This window comes from Barbus barbus (genome assembly GCF_936440315.1).
Source record: "Barbus barbus genome assembly, chromosome: 8".
NCBI lineage: Eukaryota > Metazoa > Chordata > Actinopteri > Cypriniformes > Cyprinidae > Barbus > Barbus barbus.
The window spans coordinates 29053865-29072149 of record NC_136736.1 but is presented as its reverse complement, the minus strand read 5'-3'; the positions used below and the strand labels follow the sequence as shown (position 1 = coordinate 29072149).

Sequence of the window (18285 nt, the reverse complement as noted above, 5' to 3'; positions counted from 1 at the left end):
TATCTATCTATCTATCTATCTATCTATCTATCTATCTATCTATCTATCTTATATATATAAATATTATGGATAAATGGATAACCTTAATGGTCTCCACTGATTTCCACAGAATGGTAAAAATGACTATGCAAGTCACCATGGAAGTGTTTACCCATATTCTTTAAAATATTTATTTTGTGTTCAGCGGAAGAATGAAATTCATACAGGTTTGGTACTTCAATAAATCACTTTAAATTTTTTGGTGAACTATATCATTAAAAGTAGGGTAGACCATTTCTGAGAGGCTAGCAATAGCAAGGTAGCTTTGAAAGCATAAGATCCCACCCTCCCTGCAAATCACTCTCCAAAGTCATACTTCCTCCAAACACATGAATGCACACAGGCATACCAGAGGCCAACCAGCGACACGATGGCATTGGTGGAGGGTTGAATGCAGCGCTGTCAGATTACCTCGTGTCGAGAAAACTTTACAGTACAAAGCTCATATTACAATGACAACGCCTTCCATTCTCGTTATCTCTTCAATGATGTATCATGTGTGCGCAAACAGGGTGCGCAGAAGTATGCAAATACATACGTTGGCAGGCAGGTAGGACAGCCTATCATAATCTTCGGACCGAGGGATATGATTGGATGACCATGTTATGGTCCTATGCCTTCCACAGATGATATAAACACACATTTAGACCACTTAGTGATTGCTATCGGGATGTGAAGTCAGACTTCAACCAGCATAATTTTTTTTTCACCTACTGTGCCTTTAAGATAATTCCTTAAAATATATAAAAATGGCTTTTTTGTCAGTTTAAGTGTCCAAATACTTTGTGTTGTGTTTGAAAAAATTAAATTAAAATGGTAGTGTGCTATTTTCATATTATCCTGTTACAGCCCTGTTTTGCAGCCAGCGGTAAAGTAACATTTGCATAATGGCAGGTCAGTGTTCATGCAGGTGGTGTTCTTTAAATATTCGTATGGGTGTGTCTGTGTTGCTCTAGGTGTAGTTGGACTTGTCTAATCTCGCTGAGTCACTGAAGGAAACAATGAATTGAGGAATGTGCTTTAGACATGATTGACCTATTTTAATATAAAGGTAGCCTATAAATTTTATTTATTTATTGCCAAACACCATAGTTGTTTGGAATGTGCTTGGTGGGCTCATCAACAATAATAACATACATTAAAATACAGACATAAATACATACACGTACGTTTTTAGGTATAAACTTTAAACCTGTTTTTTTTCTTTCAGTTTTTTTCAGTTCATATTTAATTATCAAGATGTGGCTGTGTTTAGTCGTCTTTGGTTGCAGTAAATAAATTATCAGTAAACTTTCACAATAAACAATGCAGAATACAGAATATTTATGTGAATGCACAATGTGTCAAACATTTGGAGAGGACCTGGTCATTCTTTATATGACCAATAGATGTCAGTAACAGACCAAACTTTAGTTAGGTGACAAATAGCATGGACATTTAAGTGAAGGCAAGACCAAGGTGCTTTGATATAAATCAAACAGCAGTGTGAAACGAGAAGCAAGATAACCCAGTATTCAGTTCACCTGGGGTTTAGAATGAACCAGAGTTAACTAATTCAAGTGTAAAAAAGCCCTATTGGTATTGGAATGTTACTATACTCATGTGAAAGTGAAAGACCCATACTAGGAATTCGTGCTCTGCATTTAACCCATCCAAAGTGCACACACACAGCAGTAAACACACACCCGGAGCAGTGGGCAGCCATTTATGCTGCGGCACCAAGGGAGCAGTTGGGGGTTCAAGGGCACATCAGTCGTGGTATTGAGGGTGGAGAGAGCGCTGAACATTCACTCCCCTCTCTCCACCCTCATTTAAGCTACTTGGTGAACATCAGGCTACCACAGAACACCAAAAATCATAGTAAAACCATTGTACAGTGTTTGATGGATAAGAAATCTATGGCCACATCTTGTTCTAAAATGTATGAAAATGTGGTCTGGTGTATAAACAGTCCTGATTAATTGCTTGCAGCAGCCCATAGATACTTTATCTTAATTGGGACTTAAAGAGGAAACAAGAAATCAATGTAGTTAGGAAATGCTGAGATAGCCTGCTAAAACATGTTTTAAAAAAGTCATTAAAAGAGCATGTGGTGTGATTCGACCATTTCCCAGAAACTCTTGCACTGAATGTGTGTGAAAATGTTTCTGCCTTCCCAAAACCCTCTGAGTTACCTAACCATGGTTACAGACAGAAACTGACGTAAAGACAACAATTCATGGTAAAATGTCAGATCTTTGGCAGCTAAAAGTATAGCAAGGCAATGGCGGAGTGAGAATGTGGAACATCTGGAAGCTGTTATTTCTTAGGGGGAGAGAATGAGGGCGAGTGTGTGATATTGTGTATTGTTTTCTTCTAGGCCAATATTTTTACAGCCAAAATAAACATTATTTCATTGATAAAAAAAATTATGGGAATAATTTCTATTTATGAATTAAGCTGGAGCTACTCTGTATAAATTCTATCTGCTGTGAAGTAAATTATGCAACATGATATTTTTGTCTATTGCACACTGTACACAGTGTTTGTTTTTCATTAAGCTTGGTCTGGTTCCTTTCAATAGCTTACTTTATGAATACTTTATGTAGCAGAGCTGATTTTGTTGAAATTAGGTTTTTGGAGTCATTAAACACAGACTTCAAAAACAAGCATAAAAGGCAACCTTTTTAGTTTAAATCATTTGTCCAATGGATTCTTAGCACTTCATTTTAATATGTATTTTTATATGATATTATGACTTCAACTATATGATTTACTTTTTTTTTTTTTTTTTTTAGAAATTAAAACTTTTATTCAGCAAGGATGCATTAAATTGATGCAAAGTAACAGTAAATGTTATTTTTTGAGCAATTTATCAAAAAATCCTGAAAGAAGTATAAAAGTTTTCACAATTATCATTTTTATCATTGGTAATAATAAGAAGTGTTTCTTGAGCAGCAATACATCATATTAAAATGATTTCTGAAGGATTGTGTGACTCTAAAGACTGGAGTAATGATGCTGAAAATTCAGCTTTGCCATCAGGAATAAATGACATTTTAAAATATATTACAATAGAAAAGAGTTTAATAATTTCACAATATTTCTGTTTTTACTTTAGTTTTGATCAAATAAATTGAGCCTTGATCATAAGAGACTTTTTTCAAAAACATTTACACAATCCTACTGACTCCAAACTTCTGAACAGTAGTATATTTTCCCATTGTAGACAATTAAAACTGTAAATAGCCAAAATTTTTCATATTTTGTTTCTGAATGCCATTTAATACGTTGGGACATATGGCCTCTAGCTGAAGGGTCTTCATTTGACTTTTAACAGTGCTCTAGTGCTTAAGAGGTTATCTCACTATTACAAGAGGAATCGAATGGATGACGACAGGAGCTAGCTTTGACATGTTTCAGATTCAGCAACTTGTCAGAGACACATTTGCACTGTAGTAATAATTATAACATGTCTAGGTTTGCTGTATTTTGCCATGTTTTAAAGATAATTATGATGGCTGTTTTGTTGAGAAAAAAAATCTCTTGGCAGAGGCAGCTCATGTATTCATAAATGTTTAAAAAGCATTTTTCTACAAGCACGATGTTCAGTTCATTTTCAATTGCTTAGTTAATAACCAGGCAAGACAATCAAAGTCCTGCCCCATACTTAATTCCATCTTTGTCCCACTCTTTTCTTGATTCTTTTTGTCTTTATTTCTTTCTGCTTGCATCGGCCCGTACAGAAGCAAGGCTTTAAACTCGCTGTCATATCATACTGGATGTGGAAGCACAGGTCTGGCTTTGATCTTCAAACAGGTCTTGTGTCAGTGCGAGATGAAAGCTGAAGGTTCAGATGTGCAGATACACTCCCAGAGGAAGCCGCGTGACTATCAGCGTAGGGTTTACAACAATGCCTCTTAAAACGACAAGAAAAGGTTTATTAATTTGCTTTATCATTTTGCTTAAAATGACGGTGTCAGGCATGCTCAAGGTCGAAACAAAATCTGGTTGGTAATTGCTTTCATGCTCTGATTTTCTTGTGCTCTTTAAAATGCTTAACACTAAAATATTTCTATAATTAAAAAAAAGTTAAAGTCTTTATTAAAGGGGTCATCGGATGCAAAATTCACTTTACAAGTTGTTTGAACATAAATGTGTGTTGGAAGTGTGCGCACACATCCATCCTATAATGATAAAAATCCACCCAGTTTTTTTTTTTTTTTAAATCCCTATTTTAAAACCCCTTTCTGAAATCAGGCTGTTCTGAGACTCCTGTCAGAATGAGGTAGTTCTGCACAGGCCACTCCCACGATAGTTGATTGACAAGACCGTCTTACCTTAGACCCGCCCTGAGTGAGCTGAGAGCTGTCTGCTATTGAGTCGACTCCGGTGCAGGGGAAGACAAGAATGTCTCCGATTAAGCGATTGAAGTGTTTAGTTGTTGGGTGTAATAATAAACATAGCAGTCTTCATTTACTCCCAACATCTGAGCCGCTGAAGATACAGAGGATTAACATTACTTTCGTTTTGAAGGGAAGGCGCCGATCCCAATCTGCCAAAATGCATCTATTCACGCGACTCATTCGTGATCCAGCTTTATCTACAGAAGAAGTGAGTATAAGCCCTTCCTAATAATGTGCTAGTTAGCCAGTTTCATGGCTAAAGTAAACAGTACTGCTGGTAACCCCATGGAAGAGAGGGGTGGAGTCAGCAGAGCTCATTAGCATTTAAAGCAACATGGACTAGAATGACAGAGATGATTTTGACATGGTAAAAAGGTGTTTTTTACACTACCATTGAGCAATTTTAACCAAAGTATGTTATAGACTTCATTAAGACGCTAAAGAATCATATCAACTTGTGGAAAATGGGCATCCGATGACCCCTTTAATGTATTTTATAACAGCATATAACTTTCTAGTACTATAAAATGGGTTTAGTTTAAAAAGATACCCGACTTTGCCTCAGGTCACTGCACTGAGCTGAAAAAAAAAGCAATTTCCAATAAGAAAGTGAAGGAAGGGCCTCTAAATCCAGTTTCATGTAGCAATAACCTGGCCACATCATAACTATAGCTCTGACTTCGAGACATAAAATAATCAGATTGTTTAGGTTCGAGGTATAAAGATCATTTTGATTTCCTCTGAGCAAATGTTGTGGTTTTGAAAGTTCATATTTTACTGGACACTAAGAGGACCAACTAAGAGGAGTTCCATAATAGAAAGAAACAAATGAAATTTTATTCAAACATTTGCTAAGGTTTTCAGAGTTGCAAGGGTATTCTTGGTGGTTTCTATGGTGATTGCTAGTGTGCATATCAAGTCAAAAGAAAAAAAAAAAAACAAGAAAAAAGATAAACACTTTGAATTTTTATTGCACACTACCCTGTAAGTCTTGCGAAAGGCTGTACAGCAGTTTGTTCAGGGCCATTTGAAGGAAAGAAGCCTTAAACAGGCTAGTACTCTCATTGTTTAGCTTTAGGAGCACAGGTCTATACATTTGAATTTTTGTAAAGCAGCCCTGTGTTTTGAACAGCAGGTATTATACATTCACAGTAAAGCCACTGAATGTTGAATCACAGCTTTGATTAAATATAAGGCACAATGTTTTGTTATAAACATTGCATGTGGTAGCAATTTACAAAATACTGCACAATTATGCCTCTTTAAGCCTTAATGAATACTGTACAGTGATTTACTTCAGTAATATTTTCATGGTTGTACATTTTAGAACGACTTACTTTGGGCATTAAAACAAATGAATCATAAGAACAAAAACATAATGGATCATTTTAATTACATGCCTGCCCGTGCATGGAAATAATGGTTGCTAACTAAAACTCAAACATGCATTTCTGCAGCATCAGAATGTCCTTAACTGTGCAAACATGCTTGCAAACAATATATACACATAAGCAAATCAAAATCATACCGATCAACTTGCAAGAATGTGAAAGGTTGCGAGTTCAGCAGGATCATTTTTTGAACTTGTAGTTGTTGTTTTTTTTCTCTGTATCACTATAAAGTTGTTTGCTTTAACTCAAAATCATCTTGAACCTGCCTAGTTTTTGATGGCATGGTAAGGGGTAAACCTACTTTAAAATGAGAAGCTTTATTCACCACTAAAATGCTTGAATCAGTAACAGAAGAAGAATCTTTCTGCCCTAGAAATAATATCAGCAATAACAGGCAGTAATATAACAGCAGAGGTAAAAATATCTGTCTATTCAACAGATCAAACAAATACATTTCATCAAAATATGCAATTCTTCCCTTCGGTTTTGCTCCCTCTGAGTGCAATTTGCCACTGGGTCAATAATACAGACATTCAACAACATACAATCAATAATCTGTCATATTCTTTCTGGTTTATATTTGATTTCAGGTTGAAACCAGAACCACCACTGTCCAAGTACTGAGATAAAGTCATTTGAGATATTACGGTCATGATTTCTGCAGCAACTTGTAATTTTGAAATATTGCTGATGACTTTTACATCCAACTGATTGTGAAGTTATGACTGAGGTTCAGACCCAAGTCTGTTACTGTCAGCACCTAGACAGACATAAGACAATAAATACACTTCAAGTCTCATTTTTCATAAATTAAAGTCTTTCTTACTTGCATTCATGTTTTAGCTAGTATCTAAAAACAAAAGACTGATATCAACTGCTAACTGTTTTGGACCTTTTTTCAACCTATATATTTTGACCTTGATATTTTATGTATTTAAATATTTTTTAAATGCATTACAGAAATGGCAACATCCCCCAAAAATATATGCTTTAAAACATAGTAAACCACAAACCATAGACAAATACTAACAATTATTTCCAATACAGCCTATTGAAAGTTTGTTGAGTATCACAGGACTGCTAATGAACTTTTTTATCCTTACTGGGAACATTTCGAAATTCAACCGCTAACAAAATATACAAATCGTTACTGTTTTATAACCAGCAGCTTTCGAAAACAATATTAAATGATATTACCTGATTGTTACGGTAAGAGAACGCTGCCTCTTGTGAATTCACTGTTACGTTTTCTGGCTCGGTCTTCACTCCATAAAACGAAACGGTTTCCACTGTGATGTAAGTAGCCTCCTCATGATTATGCAGCACCTCTGATGTCATCGTGTTCTGAAGATCATTAATAAAGAAGATCATTATATTAATCATCCCTGATATTAGGCAGGATAATAACTAATGCAAATTATGCAAAGCAGTTGACAGCATGATCGTTTAAAGAAATATGTGATGTGTTTTATAAAATAACCCTGGATAAAAATGGGTATAATCTGAATATTTAATGAAAAATTGTTAATAGAGGTGATGTGAAATGACCTTTTATAATGTGCCAATTCTGAATGAATGCTCATTAAAAAACAAAATCATGCTGGTTTACTGCAGTAAAGGTGAATTGTGCATTTTCTGTACCTGTTCTACTGTGAAATAGATGTAAGCGTATTGATCTTTCTCATATGTGTCAAGGGTCTCTCCATCATCCCAAAACAAATCACCCTTGGCCAGGCCGTCCTCACTCAGACTCACAATCAGATGAAGGGGCTGACTGCTGCTCACCCACAGGGTGGTGTTAGGTCTCTGAAACAAACAAACAAGAAATAAACATGGACACAGATAGATATGATCTATCCATCTTTTAATTAATCGCTAAATTGAGAATTTATGTATTAAAATACATTTCCTATAATAAATGAATTGCCCGTTACATAATGTATGAGTATATAATGTGCTTCTCTGTCACCTGTGTAGGTATGACTGAACCCTCTCTGAGATGCAGGTTGATTTTGTCTTTTGGAGCCTGAAGATTGATCTCTTCTCCACTGCTTACCAACGAGTCACCCTGCATGGAACACAATCATACAGGATGAATATTGTATGAGACTCCACAGTAAGAGAATTATGAATTTCTAACAGGGTTTCTAGAGAGGTGTGACTTACAGTGTGGAAGTCATACCAGAGACCTTTAGGGAAATATCCCACGACATAATCTCGCCCTTCCTCCAAAACCGGGGTGACCAGCAAACTCTTTCCCCATAGGAACTGTTTATCTATCCTGTACGTCTTCTCATCTTTCGGGAACCTAAAAAGCACAGCACAAACAGTAATTAAGTTAAGATGTATATCTTCCTGAAATTATGGATAGTATGTGCCTGGAGATATATATACAGTAGGATAATTCACAAAAAAATCATTAGATGCTTATATAATTAATTCAAGGTTGGGAGTAAAGGATTCCTTTAAGAATGAATTCACATACAATCAGGTTTTGTGTTTATCTTACTGAAAGAGCAGTGGTGTGGCGACTGTGTGTCCACTAATGTGTGCGTGATGGAAGAGTGTGTAGAGATGTGGGAACAGGGAGTAACGCAGGAGAATAGCTTCTTTCATTGCTGTACGAGCTGCAGGGCTGAATGCAGTTGGTTCCTGATCCTGTTGTGAAAAGACAAAACTGTTAATTCAGAGAATTGTCTTTGGAAGGCAAAAAAAAAAACCCACACATTATAAAAACAACATTGTACTGCCAAATCAAGTGACAGATGGGATGCTAATCAAATAAACAAAAACAGACTGCAGAAGAACAATAAGATAAAAACTTTACTCTGTTGAAAGGAAACAACACAGCAGAGGCTGTTGATATTTTAGCATTATGTGCTAAATAATTTTACTGACCAGCTGTAGTTGCAGATTTGGCTGTAGTCTAAAGCTAAAGTAAACTGTCATAACTGTTTAGACAGATGGAAGAAAGTTCACCTGCTCATCTATGGAGTTGTGATTTCTTGAAAAGGGGTAGAAAGCTCCAAGCTGGGTCCACCGGACACACAGGTCTTCTGTAGTACTGGCCCCAAAGCCACAGATGTCAGCCCCAATAAGAGGAATGCCCAGGATGTTAAATGTCAGCATACCTGGGAAAAAGGAAGAAAATGGTTAGAGTAGCTGTAGTAAATTTAGAACTCTATGGGACACACTCTGGCCTCTGCAGAGCACAGTGTGCGGGTTTATACCTGGTATGGATGTGGCCAGGTCTTTCCATTGGCTCCTGTTGTCTCCGAGCCAGTGGCCCGAATATTTGCCCTGACTGGGAAACGTAGAGCGGGAAATGACGAAGGGACGCTTATCTGTGATCTTCCTCAAAGCACTGAGAGAGACAGACATGATCCAACCAGAAGGTGTTCAAACACTATAAAAATTTAAGCATTGTTTATCATTTAAAACCTAATCAACTTTTTTTGGTGAAATGTTTTGCTTGAAAAATGTGCTTGCCTTGTCTTTCTCTAAAATATTTGACACTTGGCTTAGAGATATATGTACATTTCTGTTTCTTATTATTATTATCAGTATTTAGACAGTTGTACTGCTTATAATTTTTTTTAGAAGTGTATGATTTATTTGATTATTCTTTGATAAATTTAATGCATCCATACTGAATAAAAGTATTAATTTCAAAGTGTTAAACATTTTTTGTATGATTGTGCATACCTTTCAGTAGCCTTAGCTTCCATGAGTCCATACAGGCTGTGTATGTTGTAGTGAGTTGAGATTTTCTGACGTGCAGATGCACACACAGTCTTGGCCTTTAATGTACCACCCAGAATACCTACAGTAGACAATACCATGCCTTATTGTTGGAAAAAAATGGCAGCATGCATAATGTAGATCTGCACATAATACACCAATACCTGGTGTGTAGGGAGGATTTTCCAGTTCATTGTCTGGGCAACCATTCAGTGATCCATCAAAGAAATTAGATGGCTCATTCATGTCCTTGAAGGAGAGATATAAAAGAGCTGAACATGATCAATGTTTGGGTAAATGCAAATAATGAACCATCAAATAGTCAATAATACAAATGCACAACATACAATCCACACGCCATCAAAAGGCACTTTTTCATGGAAACGCTTCAGATTCTGGTACCACCATTCGTGTGTGTCTGGATTGGAGAAATCTGGAAAAGCTGTGAGTCCTGGCCAGACCTAGGAAACAAAAAAAAAAAAAAAAAAAAAACAGTCACATATAGCGAATATATTATAATAATATTAATAATTATAACATTTATATTTATTCAGTTTCAAAGACATAGTACAAAAAATAAAAATAAATGCTGTTCTTTGAAACTCTATTCATAAAAGCAAAAAAAAAAAACTTTGTTGTATCAATAACAAAATATCACTAGCAATTTTCAATGATAGTAAGAAATCAGCATATTAGAATGATTTCTGAAGGATCATGTAACATTGAAGACTGGAGTAATGATGCTGAAAATTCAGCTTTGCATCACAGAATAAGTTACATTTTAAAATATACTCAAATACAAATTATTTTAATTTGTAATATTTTACCATAGTACTATTTTTACTGTATTTTTGATCAAATAAATACAGCCTTGGTATGCATAAGAGACTTCTTTCAAAAAAAAAAAAAAAAAAAAATGCCCACCCCAAATTTTAAATAACTTTATATGCATGTCTACAGTGTACCTTCCCGATAAGGACGTCTCCATTCGAATCATTGATGAAGATGCCCCTCTTCATCCCCTCATCAAATGGCCAGTAGGAGCCAGGCAGCTGAGAGTTACTGATACCGGGATCCTGATGAGGAAGTGCAAAAGAGAAAACCACACAAGCTGCAGTTTACATCAAGCACACTTCAGCTAAATCCACAGTGACACATCCAAACGCTTTAGTGAGGGATTCAACTGCAGTCATGTGAAACATTCAGCTGCCAAAACAGCCTCATGACTGTCAGTGCGATTCTACTACTCCACAAAAGAGACGAGAGCCAAATGAGGAAGCGCGTCATATGGATGTTTTTGCAGGAGAAGCATATTTAAACCCACAGACTACAGACATTCCTCTCATTTAGATTTTAAGTTTATCTGCTTTCTGCAAATAAATCTATTGACAGTCTCCAAAGATTATTTAAGCCACATTGAACCTGAATGAATGTCACTGCACATCAAACCAAGTGACATCTTCAAACAAAAGAAACATTTGTGCAATGACATTCAACCTACCGGTCTGAACTGTGAAGGTGAAATTTATTGGATGTACTGTATGAAGTCAGTTCCCTGTCAAGAACATTTAGGTGCTATAGCAGAGAAGCCAGTTGTAGGTAATTAAATTCACAAATGGCCATGTTTTTGTGTAAATCGAAGTGTGTGTGTACCAGGATCATGACGTAATGTTGATCATGTTTATGAAGGTCTTTCACAAGGTCAGGGAGGCTGGAAAAGTTCACAGTGTCATAAGTGAAGTCTAAGGCATGATCCATGTAGTCAATGTCATTCCACTGAACATCCTGAAAGATAGAAAATTTTTGTTATTTGTACAATTTGGAATTAGTGCAAACATAATATCTCACATTTCTATTCCCTATGCTAAATGCATAATGCCAAGTCAGTGTTTTTCTGTGGTTCAGTAGAACACATCAGACTTCCGATGTGATGCTCTCTGTGTGTTAGTGTTTTCTTTGGCAGTAAACTAGCATCGCAGATAGAGACCCATTTAATTAGTCTTATTTATATATTATTATAGTACAGTATGTATTAATTTTGGTTATTGTATGTGCATATATATATATATATACACATACATACATGTTTTTTCTCTATAGACCTTTAATCTTATTTATTTTGTATTTTAATTTTATTTCAGCTATAGTTTTATTAATTTTTGCTTTTGTTTCTCTTTTTTAATGAGTCTCTTTGGATAAAAGCATATGCTAAATGCATCTATTTTAATTTAATTTTTTCAGCTAGTAGTCAAGGCAATCATTTTTTTATAAAATATTTATATTTTATTTAATCTTTATTTAAATGACCAAAAACAAAAGGGAAATAGTTTTTGTTAACAATAACAATACTGATGGAGACAGTGCAAGTTAAATATTTTTTTGCTTTATTTTCTGTGCTGAAATACTTTCATCATATTTCTTGATATCTTTTGACAGTGTAAATCTTGTGGAGCAGATTTGAAATTCCAACCAATCAGAATTACTTGCACCGAATCAAACAATTACAGTACCTGAGGTATGCCATAATTCCGCATTTCTTTTACAACATTCCAGGTTTTGTTGCTTGACTTGTAGCCCCATCGGCAAAGATGATAACCCAGAGCCCAGAAGATAGGCATTGCAGGCTTCCCTAATATGAAATAGAGAAGATTCAATGATTAGTTCTTGAACTTCTGATACTTCACGTAAAAAAGCTTTTCAAATACTGCTTATGATGCTTGCTGACCTACAACATCCAAGTACTGTGCAATCACAGAGCTGGGATCCGGGCCTAGGAAAATGTAAAAGTCGAGGATCCCACCAATCATACGCCAGGTGAGAGCAGGAGCAGGCTGCAGAGCCACATCTACATCAGAGATTAATTACACACGTTATTACAAAGTTCAGACAGCATAAGGTACTACCATCATTTAAATCCATAATTAGCATTTTAATACCATTTTTTGGACATGCACCGCTGAAATGCCTTGAAGTACCATGTAAATGATTTACAAACATGGTACATTGAAAAAAATGTAGGTAGAAAAAAATTCACTCAAAAATTGCAAGTAAAATTTCATAATTATTTACCAGGAATGGCACATAGAATTGAACCAATTTACAACATCCTGCTCTGCATTTTTCTATTCTATCAGTTCGAGAAGCTGTTTCACTCAGACATACAGTACGTCACAATAAAGAAGAAAAGATTTTGGCAATTTGCGCTTCATGCTGACTTTAATCTGCAGAACCAATGGCTGTATACGTAACAACAAAGATTCACAGGAAAATGCTGAGAACATTTCAGAAGCATATGAAAGCACATTAGGATAAAAAAAGATCTTATTATTAAAATAAACTGCGTGTTATAATGGTTAACAAATTAACAAATGAAAGTTCAAAGTATTGTGTAAAAAGCTGATATGATTGTCTTTTTCCCTTTTTTCTCATGCATGAACTTATCAAATAGGCATAATTATCCTTGACAACACAAAATATTAATCTTATAACTGGGTGTATTATCCTGATAAAAAACAAGGCTTATCATGAACATGACAATCAAACAAGGGTCAGTGCCAAAATAACATGGTGTTATGCACTCTGAGGATGAGCAATCTAGCTCAGTGAATGTAGGTCGATAGTATTTGATTCATGGCTTGTAAAGTGGTATGTGGTTTGCATTGTGTTTAGAATATAAAATGTAGATGTTGATGTGTGTGATGAACTCACCCATTGCATTGCTGTTGAGCATGAAAAACCCATGTGCCATTCCATCAGATTCCACAGAAAGATAAAAGGGATGGACGCCATAGAGGTTGGTCAGCTCCTGAAAGAACCGACAATCAAGAAAACACAGCAGTTAGTGCAATCTGGAACATTTATTAATCTGGACTGATGTTTGTAGTGCTGTTAAAAGGGTCATGTTATAATGTAATATGCTCAACAATGAATGGATCCTCTGCAGTGAATGGGTACCGTCAGTCCAAACAGATGCTAAAAACATCACAATAATTCACTAGTAATCCATATGACTCCAGTCCACTCCAAAATTGACTGTCTTTTAAAGTGAAAAGCTGTGTGTGTGTATGAAACAAATCCATGATTAAGGCTTTTTTACTTCTAATCTTTGCTCCTGGCTAAAATACGAATCCTCTATCCATAATATTGCTTTCTGCAGTGAAAAAGTTGTCTCGTCTGAATCAAGAGAGAAATATGCACAGATCAAGCACTGTTTACAAGCAAAAACAGTTTTAAACAAATATGTTGCTGGTTTTTTATGTGAAAGGACAACAGGGGGTGGACTTTTTCCCTGAGCTATTATGGATTATGGTCAGAAGTGACAGTTTGAGATTAAAATGGATTTATTGTTTCTTATAAACACGAAGCTTTTCTCTTCACAAGAAGTTAATTGAGGGACTGTAGTCATGTGGATTAGTTGTGATGTTTTTAATCAGCTGTTTGGACTCTCATTCTGACGGCACCCATTCACAGCAGAGGATCCATTGGTGAACAAGTGATGTAATGCTAAATTCCTTCAAATCGGTTCTGATGAAGGAACAAACAACTTGGATGGTCTGAGGGTAAGTACATCTTCAGGAAATTTTCATTTTTGGGTGAACTATTCCTTTAAGCCTTGTTATTAGATTTGAAACAGAATTGACAGATTCTTACGTCAGAAGATGAATGTTAAGTTACCATTGGTGGGACATCTCGAGCCCACATGGTGAGAGTGTTCCACTGGACGTCATGCAGAAAGTTGGAGCGATGTTCACCCAGTCCATATATGAAACGTGAAGGTAATGATGTAGACATCTGCAGGAACTGATCCGCGTAGAAGAGAGGAGCTATGGATGTATTCAACCTGACGGGATGTGAACGGATGTTAAGAACTCAATACTGGTACTGAGACATGCCAAATATTACAGATCTCCTTCCTGGAGAGTTTTCTGCTCATCACTTCTAATGGTAAAAGAAACTAATTCATTCAATTGTTAGTGTTGTTGTTTTTTTAAGCCGACAGTAAATAGTACTTACAGTACAGTTCCTGTCTGTGTTCTCTTGACAATCAGCCCAAAAGGTTCTTTGATGAAGTCTACGGTATAAGAGGGATTTGATGCTTTTTTCTGAACCACAGGCACATCTATAGGCACCTCATACCTCTTTTCAGCCGGGTCTGTTATCTGTATTTGACACAGGAATATTATGAAACAACAACAACAAAAAAAAAAGTAGGTTATGACACTCTAAAGACGTTTTCTATTCAGGATGTACCAATATTGATAAAAATTATCTGGACAATATCAATAATCAACAATCAAACTCTATACTACATTATAATAAAAATACAAATATTTAAAAACAATTCCTTTAAATCCTACAAGTAAACTTAGGTATAATAATTACAAGCCACAGTTATAAAGTACAATATAAAAAATGGATTTTCCAATAGAGACCTGCCTGCCACATTTAACAGTGAAACAATTATTAGTGCTGGTTAAGATTCATTTTAATTGAGAGTTAAATATACAATAATACCTGATAATGTATCCAGTATACATCACCATTCAAAACTTTGGGATCAGTACATTAAGTAAATTAATTATTTTATTTCACAAGGATGCATTAAATTAATCAAAAGTGACAGTAAAGGCATGTCTGCTACAAAAGATTTCTATTACAGATAAATAACTGTTTTCACAAAGAAAAATTAAACAGCAAAACTGTTTTTAAGTTTAATAATAACATGAAAATGTGTCCAAAGCAAGAAATCAGCATATTACAAATGTATTTCTCAAGAACATTGAAGACTGGAGAAATGACTGATGAAAATTCAGTTTTGCCACCAAATTCAATAATATTTCATAATATAAAATATTAACCAATAATATTTCATAATATAAAATATTAACCAATAATATTTCATAATATTAGTTTGTAAGTGTAGCCTTGATGAGAAACTTTATACTGAAAAAAATTATACTGACCCAAACTTTTGAATGGATAAAAATAATTTAATTCCTAAATGCTACATTTGAAAATTATTAAAACATTTTAATTTAAAAGATAGTTTTCAATTAATAATTAAAATTATTACATAATTTATTATCTAACTAACTGTGCATATTAAATATCAAAAGATACTGATATTTAAAAAAAGTCTAATATTAGCTAATAACCAATCTGGTACGACAGACACAATATACTGAGCATCCCTATTTTCTGTCCGGAGTATTAGTGGTCTTTAAGGGGACACAAGCTAACATAATTTCACCTCTGAAATGTACCTAATTTTTTTTTAAAACAGAAAAATAAGTATTTAGGACTTCAACATCAACATTAATGACTAAATTGTTTTGAGAACAGCCTGCTTGATAAAGAGAGATCACAAACATAACCAGCCAGTAACATGAAGACCAGAAGTTCTCTCACCTTCACACGCAGTCTGTTGTCTTCCTCATACATCACCTCCATCTGCAGTGCATCTATGTCTTTAGGATAGTACGTCTTTTTGTCCCGGAGCAGTTTTCCCACCTTCCCCATCTCTGTGTCAGTAATGGACACCAACTTGTAGGATGGATAGTCAGGTGTGTAGAAGCACCACGGCACTCCATTCCGTCGTGATGTCTTAGCCTGTGAGCGCTGTATGAAGCAGCAGTTTCGAGCATGGCACATCTCCTCCGTGACCACCACACCTCTCTCTGGATAACAGTCAAACCTCCAAGCTTCTGGGATCTGTGAGCAGGACTCCAGTTGCAGCGACGTCCCATTTGGGCTTTTAGCTACAGCAGGTGGAGGGGGTCTATGGGGTTCTGTGGAGGGTGGCTTATGTAACCAAAATATAGTTCCAAGCAGCCAAATGCCAGAGAGAACCACAATAAGTCCCCCAAGGGTCAGCAGGGCAACAGTGATGGAGCAGCGACGGCTCTGGGGCAGCAGGGGCAGTTCTGGGTTTATTTCCTTTAGATCCGTGTCTGTCGTCTCATCAGGATCCAATAAAGCAGCTCCTGAGAAATTAACCTCCTCAGGGGTAAGTCTCTTGTACGACACCATTTCAAACTTCAGAGTATAAAGAAGATATAAAGACAAGAGAAGAAAATTAACACAATATCCTCTAAATGTGAGAATTACATTTGTTGCATAACTCATCCCACACTGCATGTGCAATCAGACTAATTCATACCTCTCAAAGAAGCAATTCATTTTATTCTACTGTATAAGACTTTCCTGCGAAAATGAATCAAAAACTTTCTTCTGTGGAACTATTAAAAATGTTATGATGCTCTGAAGACGTTTTCTATTAGGGATGTACCAACATTATTGGCTATTGGAGAAAGCATCCTAGTGGTGAAGAATGAGACCAATTTTCATACTTTACCTCTTCTGCTAAAAGACTCATGATTTTTGAAGCAAGCATATAAAACAAAGTTATGTTCTGAATCCATAAAACATGCATTTTAATCATCAAGAACGTTTAAGGGACAATTGCCCAGGTATGTTCAGTTCTTACATTTGCAAATGCACAGCTGTCTATAATTGATATCTATGTAGGGAGATCAAATTTTGAAACAAAGCCCAAATGTTCTGTATCTGCACGGAGCAGCTCAGCATTAGAATGGAAGGCTACTCTTACAAGATAGATAGAGGTTGAGGTCAGAGTCCAAGAAAACACTTCAACACTGCTTTAAAACTAATTAAAATCAGACACAAACCTTCATACAGTATGACTGATTATGAGTAAATGTGTCACCTTAAATTGATAGATACCAATGTAACACCATACAACAATACAGCACAATGCAGTTTGTAGAATATTGCTTTTTTTTATCACGTGACATGATAAAATACCATGGTATATCAATACATTTTCAAAATATACAGCATGTGCATATCTTTTGACCTTAAGAGGCATAAAACTAGCGTTTATCGGCATTTTGAGACATTTAAAATGAATAATATATTAGGTTTATATTTTGCAGCCACATCGCTACAATAACAGAGAACAACATCGTATATGTGACATTGTAACATATTATAAGAAGAAGACGGAGCTCCCTTGAAACATCAAACAAACAGCACATACAAGAGAAAAACTGCACATTTAAATTCACTTACTTTTTGCGCGGTCGGTATATGCAGGATTTCACACACTACATTTCATCAGTGAATATCCTCTGGTGTGTGCTTTGGTATGAAGCACCGTGGTGTTTATGAAGTTGGTGTTGTGTGTCCTGCAGTTGAAATTGGAATCCGATTCGTTTTGGAATTCGGTTCCTTTAGACGGATCGCTACAGTGAACGAACTCAAAAATGATTCACTTAAAAGTCATCAAAAAAAAATAAAAAAATAAATCCCCATGTCATTAAATGATTTTCTTGTCAAATGTTGTGTCTGACATTTTCCAAACTGTTCAATTCCTTTTCAGTTGTACCCTCACAGACCTCATCACTTTGCGAATCGGTTCAAACGAAACATAGAAAAGAACCAGTTCAAAATAAACAATTCCTTCATGATATTATTCTACTGCGTATCACTCGCACCTGTGTAACTACATTACTGCCATCTACTGGCCTGGAGGCAAGTGGGCTTATTAGATAAAGCATTCATTTAAAAAGACATTTCAAATAAATCCTGCTCAAAAACTGAGAGAGAATGCTACCTTTTATAAATTAGCTAAAACTTATATAATGAAGAAAATTATTAGCATCTTTAAAGTTGAAAACTTCTGCTTATTTCTCATGTGCGCGTGATAT

The 18285-nt window shown here is 35.6% G+C and overlaps 1 protein-coding gene across 1 annotated transcript; it reads right to left on the bottom strand.

The window, feature by feature from the left end:
- Positions 1–5240: 5240 nt before the first annotated feature.
- LOC306873608 (lysosomal alpha-glucosidase-like) lies at positions 5241–18057 on the bottom strand. The gene is made up of 20 exons (XM_079423026.1): positions 17648–18057; positions 15965–16591; positions 14570–14715; positions 14231–14396; positions 13265–13361; positions 12282–12401; positions 12067–12185; positions 11210–11341; positions 10522–10632; positions 9904–10017; positions 9721–9805; positions 9521–9638; positions 9046–9179; positions 8795–8946; positions 8325–8473; positions 7982–8123; positions 7785–7883; positions 7457–7621; positions 7013–7159; positions 5241–6575 (listed from the first exon to the last, which is right to left on the bottom strand). The coding sequence occupies exons 2-20, from the start codon at positions 16583–16585 to the stop codon at positions 6513–6515; spliced, it is 2880 nt and encodes a 959-aa protein (XP_079279152.1). The 5' UTR covers positions 16586–16591; positions 17648–18057; the 3' UTR covers positions 5241–6512.
- Positions 18058–18285: the final 228 nt, after the last annotated feature.

Bases quoted from the DNA above. Each gene is read 5' to 3' on its own strand.
- LOC306873608 (XM_079423026.1), bottom strand. From the start codon at position 16,585: ATGGTGTCGTACAAGAGACTTACCCCTGAGGAGGTTAATTTCTCAGGA. The intron at 14,716-15,964 runs GTGAGAGAACTT...TGTCAAATACAG, and splicing joins ACAACAGACTGCGTGTGAAG to ATAACAGACCCGGCTGAAAA. The intron at 13,362-14,230 runs GTAACTTAACAT...CGGTTCTTTCAG, and splicing joins CTCGAGATGTCCCACCAATG to GAGCTGACCAACCTCTATGG.